This window comes from Mustela nigripes, chromosome 14, assembly GCF_022355385.1.
Source record: "Mustela nigripes isolate SB6536 chromosome 14, MUSNIG.SB6536, whole genome shotgun sequence".
NCBI lineage: Eukaryota > Metazoa > Chordata > Mammalia > Carnivora > Mustelidae > Mustela > Mustela nigripes.
Genome location: NC_081570.1, coordinates 42768982 through 42778821, shown reverse-complemented (window position 1 = coordinate 42778821; position 9840 = coordinate 42768982). Strand labels below are relative to the sequence as shown.

The following is a 9840-nucleotide window of genomic DNA, read 5'->3' as shown; positions in this document are numbered from 1 at the left end:
ACAGAACCGTGAATGCTGTGAGGACCAATGAAGGCCAGAAAAGGTGGGAGAGTAACAAAAACTGACATTCATGGAATGCTTATTAACATACAAGGTGCTAGGCCAGGTAGTTTGTGTGCATTATCTCATCTTTTAACAACTCTAAAGGTAGTTATAATTAATCCTAATTACAGATTTTAAAAAATAAACAAATGAAGCTCAGGAAGAGGCTAAATAACTTGGCTCAGGTCATGCAGCTAGAAAAAAAATTTTTTTAAAAATTTAGTAGTGAAGATCACTAAATTGCTTCCTTCAACTTGTATATTTTCTTTACCAATATTTTAGTGGTACAGAACATGTATCTCCTATGAATGAGATAAACTGATTTAACCTCTGTTTTCATAAAGTAGCCAGTGACACATGCTACGTGTTAGCAAAACTTCCAAGTTATGGACGCCTGGGTGGCTTCTTCGGCTCAGGTCATGATCCTACCACGCTGCTGGGATCAAGCCCCGTGTTGGGCTCCCTGCTCAGCGGAGAACCTGCTTCTCCCTCTCCCTCTGCCCTTCCCCACTGCTTGTACATGTGCTTAAGCTGTCTCTCTCTTGCTCTATCTCAAATAAATCAAATCTTTAAAACAAATAAAAAAATCTACATTATACGTTTAGGAAATAGAGGTATAAGTAAATTGTACCTGCTATTATTACTCTGGCCTTTCCTTATTCTTTATTTTCTTTAAGCTCTATATTTGATAGAGTTCAGCATTTCCCAAAACATGCTCCATGGAAGAATACGTCTGTGACATGAGACTAGGTATCGTATATAAAAGATGTTCTGAAATCTAGTAAAAATTAGCACACCCTACATTAGCAAAGTTCAAGTTCTTTACGATGGAACTTCTCACTCTATAGTATGTTCACAAACCCAGTGAATCTCCACAAGGAAACGCTAGTGCTGTGTTCTCAACCTGTTATTCATTATTAGCCCTCCATCTCTAGAAGTTTTTTTAGACAATCCCCTAATCGCTCCTTTCCATCCACCTGTCCCCACCCTCCGCCAGACTAAATACTAAGGAATAAGACTTTGGTAAGTAAGATGAGTTTTGAGGGGCCACAAACCATTGTTTTTTGCTCCCTAAGAACTAATTTTTGACCCTTGGGGATGATATTGCTTCATTTGAGAATGTAGGTTCTGGTAGGAAATGCTCCTTAGACATGTTTGACCAACCCCTGACATTTTTCAAGTGGAACAATATTCCCAGGAACAGACTCTAGGAATCCCGATTTATTCAGAATGAGATAGTTTAACACTTTGTTGTTTTCTTATGACTCAAGGAGAGAATCTTCTCTTTCACACCAAAATTCCTGACGTTAAAAGATACACTAAGACATATTAAAAGTTTTAAGAGTTTATTAGTGCAAAGATCAATTTCAGTTGGGCAGCAACAACCAAATCGGAAGTAGCTAGAAGACTCCAATGACAGGAACTAGGGAAAGACTTCTATAGAGAAGATGCCAAAACAGACCAAAGAAATGATTTGTTGTGATAGGCTGTTGCTTAAGTGGTTGCCTTATTTGGAAAAGCCCAGCTTGGTCATTTGTGATTGGCTGTCCTTGGCTTTCAATATCTTAACATTGATAGATTTGCAGGCTTAGATTTCGGTTTCCTTACATAGACTGCTAAAGCATTAAAGCCACCCTAGTCTATTTGCTTTGTTTAATTAATTTAACACTGGTGTAAGATTACAGTAAGGACAGGAGTTCAATAAGACTGGGTGATCGAGAAAACCTATATCTGCCTCTGCTCTCCCAATGGCCAACATCCTCAGTTTGTGATTAGAATTTTATACCATCAACTTAAAAAGTAGTATAACATACATAAAGTGTCTAGTGTTCAGTAATCTTAAGTGTACAGCTTCATGATGAATTTGCAGAGTTGTATACACACCTACTTCCAGATAAAAGTACTAAATTCTTGATCAGAAAAACTTAAAAAATCTTTGACCTCCCCTCATCCACATACTGTGGTTTTCAAACTTCAGTGAAGTTAATGATGAATCCATCTAGGGGAGCTTATTAAAATGGCACATTCCTACCCTCAGAGATTATCATTCAGAGGGCCTGGAGGTATGATCCTGGATTTTAAATAAAGCATTCCAGGTGATCCTGACGCAGGTGGTCTATGGATCACACTTTTGAGAAACGCTGGCCTCCCGAGAGCATAAAAGGCAAGATACTGAACAGGATGTTAAGGCTTTCCCTAATTTGACCCAATTCTACTTTTCTGGACTCAACCCTGGCTAGTTTCCACCATGTTGAATTAGTCAACTCTCCTCAGTAGTTCACGTATTCATGCTTCCCATAACCTGGACTTACCTTTCCATCTACTCTATGTGAGTGATGGGCTCTTACTCATCTTTCAAAACCTAGCTACATTGTCATCTCCTCTGGGAAGTCTTCTCAACCTCATGATGCAGTATTATTGCTCTCATTGTTCATCCAGAATTTTATTCAGACCCCTATTATACTACATACCACACGATGCTGATTTTTAAATCTCCTTGTTTAGATATAAGCAGGATTATGTCTAACTCTTTCTTAAACCCCCAGCTCTGCACACAGCAGGACACATAGTGGGTGAATGAATGAAGGTATGCTACTGATTTACCAGTGGAGTCACTTAGCTCTTATTTCCCAGGCGAGTGAGTCTCCCTCAGGGAAGTGAGGGGTTTTGACTCACTTTGTGAACTCCAAAATTATGCCAGGAGCTCAGCAGTCAATGAAAAAATACCTTATGAATGAAAATAATCAACAGACTCTCTGTCCCCCCAATTTAGTGAATACCTCCATGCTTCCTAGGCCCTCACTGCAACTCTTGGCGAGAAACAGCCGTGGAGTGGGAGTGCTGGGGGCAGATGTCCCTATCTAACAGATGAGAATGTCAGGCCAGAAGCCGCAGGACTAGCCTCCAACACCATGTTCCCGATTCTTTCTAGCCGTTCCCTCCGTAGAACACTCCGTTGCTATGGAGATGACCATTGTCCTAAGTGGGCTCAGTGAGGCACGGACTCCAGAAAGGCCCCTCAGGAAGGCAGCAGTACATGGCGACTCTTTGTCCCCTCGTCCAACTCCTGATCTATCTGCTTGCCTATTCCTGTGTGTACTCCTGTTTGTACCTGTTGATTTATTTCTTTAGCATCTTAGTAGAAGACTAGGCAGCTGGGCTGGACAGAGCAAAGCCTTATCTACCACTCAAGGTGAGGGGACCACTGCCCCTCGGGTGAGGGAGGGCTGACGGGAGGCCCTGGAGGCGTGAGGGAGGGATGGAGGACGGTCCTGGTGGTGAAGGGCAAGGGGACACTCCTCCTTGATTCCCCCAACCCGGGAGGGGGACTCGGGACAGCCACCTCACCCGCCGGTGGGGCCTGCGCAGGCGCACCTGGAGCTTGGGCAGAAGAAGCCTGGCGGCTCCCGGCTGCACCTGTGGCCCACCCCGACCGACCCACCGACCGACCCGACCGTTGGGCTCGCGGGCGCGCGGGGGAAGCGCACGACGCACACGCACTTGTTCCGCGGCCCCCGCGAGGAAAGAGCTCGGGAGACCAAAGTGTGTGACCGGAGCGGGCGCGGTCATGCGTGACGCTGGCGGTTACAGAGGCCGGCAGGCGGGAAGCACGGGCCCGCTCCGGGGTAGGCTCTGGGGGGCGGCGGTGGCGGGGGAGGAGGAGAAGCAGAGCTACGAGTATGGCTCCACGAGGTACCTGCTGCTGTGCGGCCTGGGCGGCATGCTGAGCTGCGGGCTGACGCACACGGCCATCGTGCCCCTGGACCTGGTCAAGTGCCGCATGCAGGCGGACCCCGGCAAGTACAAGGGCATCCTCAGCGGCTTCAGTGCGACGGTGCGGGAGGACGGGCTGCGCAGCCTGGCCCGAGGCTGGGCCCCGACCCTCCTGGGGTACTCCCTGCAGGGCCTGTTCAAGTTCGGGCTCTACGAGGTCTTCAAGATCCGCTACAGCGAGCTGCTGGGCCCGGAGGGGGCGTACGAGTGGAGAACCAGCCTGTACCTGGCCGCGTCCGCCAGCGCCGAGTTCTTTGCCGATGTGGCGCTGGCCCCCATGGAGGCGGTGAAGGTGCGCATGCAGACGCAGCCCGGCTTCGCCCGCATGCTGCGCGCCGCCGCCCCGCGGATGTTCGCGGAGGAGGGCCTGTGGGCCTTCTACAAGGGCGTGGCGCCGCTGTGGCTGCGGCAGATCCCCTACACCATGATGAAGTTCGCCTGCTTCGAGCGCATGGTGGAGGCTCTCTACAAGTATGTGGTCCCCAAGCCCCAATGCCAGTGCACCAAGGCCGAGCAGCTAGCCGTCACCTTCGTGGCCGGCTACATCGCCGGCATCTTCTGCGCCGTCGTGTCCCACCCTGCCGACTCCGTCGTGTCCGTTTTGAACAAGGAGAAGGGCAGCACGGCCTTCGAGGTTCTGCGCAGACTGGGCTTTAAGGGTGTCTGGAAGGGCCTCTTCGCCCGCATCATCATGATCGGCACCCTGACAGCGCTGCAGTGGTTCATCTATGACTCGGTCAAGGTCTATTTCAAGCTGCCTCGCCCTCCGGCCGCCCAAGCGCCCCCAACCCAGAAGCAGCAGGAGTAGGCGTGGATTTGGCAGCTCGTGCGGCCACCCTGGGCCCAAGTGTCCAGGCAGTGCTAGCGTGTCACATATTTCGTTTTCTAGCTTTGGAGAGGTGACGAAATAGTCCAGAGTTCTCTTTAAAGGACTGATTCCTTCCTTTTTTGCCAACTGCAGCCTTTTCAATTAGTAGGAGTCCAAACCATTACCTTTGGGGAATCGGCACGGCTGCTTTAACTCGATAGCTTTCCGGCAACTTTAAGGAGAAAATTCTTAACGGGAAGTAATGTTAGGTAATTTAGGGTCTCTAGATTGTTTCTCCTTTGAGTCACCATTCAGTGGAGATTTACTGAATAGCCGACTAATGAGGTTTGAAGGTCAGCACTACCGCGCGGGGCAGGGAACAAAGTCAAATTCTGCTACTCACCTCAATAGAAATCGTGCACCTATTGAATAGATGAAGGACCCATTCCATGTTTCCTGTTCATGTCCATCACAGGAAAAAACTATTAAAAGTTAAATAAATGGTGGCTTCTATTGCCTCGTAACTTAGAATGTATTCACTGTTTTCAAAGAGACGTGACATGAGAAGATCTGCATTTTCTCATTTTGCTTTGTCCAATTCTCTTCCTGATGTTGCTGATTAGAACATAGCTCTCTCCAGGAAGTGCTACAATTGGATCAATGTGGAAAACCAAAATGAGATGAAGGGCAGGCTCTGGGAATAAATATGTAAAGAAAAGCCTCTGTTCTCTAAAAATTTCTTTTGTACAAGTCAGCTTTCAACAGCCATACATCCAAAGAAGATCATACCACCCTGACATTTAAAAACACACACATGAAACCCTGCAATTCCAATTTTTTGTTGAATATTAAAGAGTGGTTTTGGTGACTTTGGAAGGAAAATCTCACTTTTAATGTCACAAATGCCTTCATTTAATTTCGTACATGTTTCCATGATCCTTATGATGGTTGAGGTTCATAAAATTTACTGAAGTTATAAAGCACATATGGTTTTCTGTAGCCTTCACATCTCTCATTAGGGAAATTATAAAATTAGTGCAACTGTGAATTAGAGATGTTTGTAGAATGTAAGTAAAAAATAAACTTTAATGTGATATTTGCTGCCATTTGTCACAGTGTTACATGATTGCCTTAACTTGTATTAAGGACAGCAAATTTAAAATATATGGATGTTTTAACTGTGTAATAGTAAACTGTTTAGGGGTTAACAGAAGTTTAAAAATGTCTAAATTTAAGTAAGTATATTTGAATTGTCTTGATTTGATAATAAAGAACTTGGAAAAATCAGAACTTGTGAATGAACTAGAATCAAATTTATATTTAGTCCTATTTTGTTTGTTTGGGGGAGGATGCAAGGGAAGGGTACTATATATTATTAAGACACTGACTTTCCATAGGCACTTAGTGTCCAGGTTTTTGAAAAGAGAAGTTCTCAATGAAGGAGAATGATAAATTTCAAGGGACTAAATTGTGTGGGATCTTTCTTGGAAATTTTTAAGACAAGTGTCTTTCTGTCTAGTGTTGCCTTGTAAAATGTTTGTAGGAAGTTTCTTTGGTCAACAATTTATTAAGTAAAGTTCTATCTTTACTATAATTTAGGGGGTTGCTGCAAAATCTTTGTGTAGTTTCAGGATACCACTTGTTCTGTTCTGTGATATTTCTTGATTGTTCTGTTGAGAACACCAGATGATTTCTGCAGTATACACTGCGTATGCTTATAAGATTATAATCTAAGGAGAACTCTTTGGCTATGATTTTGACTATCGTGGACATGGTCAAGGAAATTTATTTAGTTTGGGTCAGCAGTTTTCCTCTTCAGTTCCTAGATTTCTATTCACTTTTTTTTGGTTGCTGGTTTATAAATGTCTGACTAAATAGGGGCCACAGTAGCTAACAATAAAGAATAAAAATTAATTCAAGTAAGGTTAATAAAGGTTAATAAACAAATACATTTAAGTAAGATTACTAAGTAAAAATTTAATTAAATAATTTAATGACTCTTTTACGTTCAAAGTCATTGGGGATTTTTTTCCTAGTTACTATTCCTTTGGTACAACTTAAACTTCTATTCAATGTTTTACTTTGTAATTACCGTTCTGTGAAATTATGCAAATCTGTTAGAATTAGAAAAGCCATAGTATATGTCTAGTATTGTGAGACTTTTTTTTTTAAAGATTCATTTATTTACCTAAGTAAGAGCAAGTGAGCCTGTACATGCACGCAAACAGAGGTGGGAAGGTAGGGGGTGGGAAGTTGCAGAGGGAAAGGGAGAGAATCTCAAGCAGACTCCCCACTGAGAGCTGAGCCTAATGAGGGGCTCAGCCCCCTGATCCTGAGACCACGACCTGAGCCAAAACCAAGAGTCAGATGCTCAATGGCTGAGACACCCAGGTGCCTTGGTATTGTGAGACAATTTATGTGCATTTTCTCATAATCTCAATCCTTGAAGTTCTACATTTTGTATATAAAGAAACTGGGACTCAGGAGCTAGGTAACTTTCTCAATATCATATAGCTAATAAGTGATACAGTCTGAATCAGAGTTCACATTTTCTTCACTACTCAAGCTCAGCACCTTGACATAACAAATAATTATCTTTTTCATAAAATGCTTTTTATAAACCCTCAAAAATATTTTTTTACATTTCTTTTTGTAAAAAAGGATTTCTATTTGTACTATAAAGCTTTCCTAATTTTGCACTAATGGGAAGTTTGTAACATGGTTCAGTTGTGGAAAAACCTATGGCATAATTGCTTAGAAGTAATCAAACTGCTAAATACTTAAATACATTTAATTTAATATTTAAGTCATTTTCCACATCAGGTCAGTGCATCAGTCCTAACTTGAGAGGACTGATGGTCATAAAAACAGTGTGTCTTAATTTTTTTCTTGTAACTTGTGGTACTTTCTTGTAACTTGTGGTACTTCTTTCCTCTAATCTTCAGTTCCTGCAGCTAAAAAAGCTGGCTTAGGCTATTTATCTTTTCCCCCAGGTGGTGATCAAAGTAGCTTTTTCAAGTATATGAAATTAATTTCATGATCGGGAGCTATAATCTCATCCATTGATCTGTTCTCTGAGAAGCGAATAAAGAGAGTAGGTAAAATCTTGAAAAACAAAAGCCATATTTACATGTTAAACCACACTGATAAAGATTAGAAAGAATCAAGGTATTAATGTTACGAGTATTTTTCCTTACTGTTTAAGTGTGTCTTTAGAAAGTATTTCTTTTGAGCCTTTCAAAGGCAAGAATAATCTCTGAAGTCAGAAGATCACATTTTGATAGGCAGCCATTCAGTTATAGTAGGCTTGTTCTATGTGCTCTGAAAGATCATTGTTTTAGGGGGCCTGGGTGGCCCAGTGGGTTAAGCCTCTGCCTTCTGCTCAGGTCATGATCTCATGGTCCTGGGATTGAGCCCCACATCAGGCTCTCTGCTCAGAAAGGGAGCCTGCTTCCCCCTCCCCCCTGCCTGCCTCTCTGCCTACTTGTGATCTCTCTCTCTCTCTGTCAAATAAATATTTTTTTAAAAGATCATTTTTCCGGGCGCCTGGGTGGCTCAGTGGGTTAAGCCGCTGCCTTCGGCTCAGGTCATGATCTCAGGGTCCTGGGATCGAGTCCCGCATCGGGCTCTCTGCTCAGCAGGGAGCCTGCTTCCCAATCTCTCTCTCTGCCTGCCTCTCCGTCTACTTGTGATTTCTCTCTGTCAAATAAATAAATAGAATCTTTTAAAAAAAAAAAAAAGATCATTTTTCCAAAAATCATGAACAAAGAACAGTTTGAAAGGAAATTTATTTGTTTATTTATCTATCTATCTCTTCATTTATTTATTTAAAGTAAGTTCCATACCCAGTTTGGAGCCCAACGTAGGGCTTAAGCTCACAACTCAGAGATTAAGACCTGACCTAGGATGAAGAGTGGGATGGTTAACTGACTAAGCCACCTGGGCATCCCTGAAAGGGAATTTAAATTTTAATATTATTTAAAAGGCTTCATCTTGCTTTTTCTTTTTTTAGAATTTTTAAAAATGTATTCTTTAAAGAGAGAGAGAGAGAGAGTGAGGAGGGGGAGGAGCAGAGGGAGAGGGACAAGCACACTCTGCACTGAGTGTGGAGCCCGACTGAGGGGTTGTGAGGGATCTCACAACCCTGAGATCATGACCTGAGCCAAAGTCAAGAGTCAGATGCTCAGCTGATGAGCTCCCCGCCCCAGGCACCACGGTCTTGTCTTTTCTGAAAGCTGTATTTGAGTGAGTGGATAAGTAGGGAGAGTTCTGACAATGTAATTATAACTAAGATTTGTGTGTATGTGTGTTTGTGTATTTTAAGACCTTCAGTAATAGAGTATCTAAAATTCTAGGGACAATTTGATAATTCTGCCCATGCCCAGTCTATAACTACTATTAATCATCGTCTATCATATGTTTCGTGTTGGGCTAGGCAGAAGGGTTTTTGTGATGAGCATAATATACGCTTCCTGCCGTTATGGAACTCACAGTCTAGTAGGAAAAATAATTTACAGTTCTGCAAAGTGCTGCGAAGTAGTACAGGGTATATGTAAGATTGCACATCTCCCATTTGAGATGAGACCTAGAGAATAAGTAGGAGTTAGACCAGCAAAGAGACGGTATATGGCAGTGGGCACAACATGTGCACCTGCCCTGAAGAAAGAGAAAGGCTGATGGTTTTGAGGAACTGAGAACTTTATTTTGAATGGAGCCTTCCAGTTCTAGGGGGAGGGGTATGAAATGAAGTGGGAAAGGTAAACAGGAAGGGGGTGACTCCTACTTTGTAGTTCATGTTTAAAAATCTGGGCTCCTTAGATCGTTCGTACAGCTATTGGAAAACCCATGAAAGGCATGGAGTGACCTTCAGCATGGAATGCTGACCTTAAGCATGGAATGACTTTCAGGTTGCTGGAATGACTTTCAGGAAACAAATGGAGTAGGGGGAGAGGAGATCAGTTAAAATGTTGCTGTAATTCAGTGAGAGAATTTAGGGAAGCCTGGACTAGGATGATGACAATGGGGGATGTTAAAATATCATGAGAAGTCAGAAGGTGGAAACAACCCAAATGTCTGTTTGATGGATAAATTGTGGTCTATCCATAGGATGGAATATTACTCAATCATAAAAAGGAACAAAGTACTGACATATGCTGCAGCATGGATGAACTTCAAAGACTTTATGCTAACTGAACAAAGTCAGACACAAAAGGTCA

At 43.1% G+C, this 9840-nt stretch overlaps 1 protein-coding gene across 1 annotated transcript; it reads left to right on the top strand.

Moving 5' to 3' along the window:
* The first annotated feature begins 3610 nt into the window (after positions 1–3610).
* On the top strand, positions 3611–4624 carry LOC132002052 (solute carrier family 25 member 3-like). Its single transcript, XM_059377083.1, has one exon. It carries the CDS (start codon positions 3611–3613, stop codon positions 4622–4624), a length of 1014 nt encoding a protein of 337 aa, XP_059233066.1.
* Positions 4625–9840: the final 5216 nt, after the last annotated feature.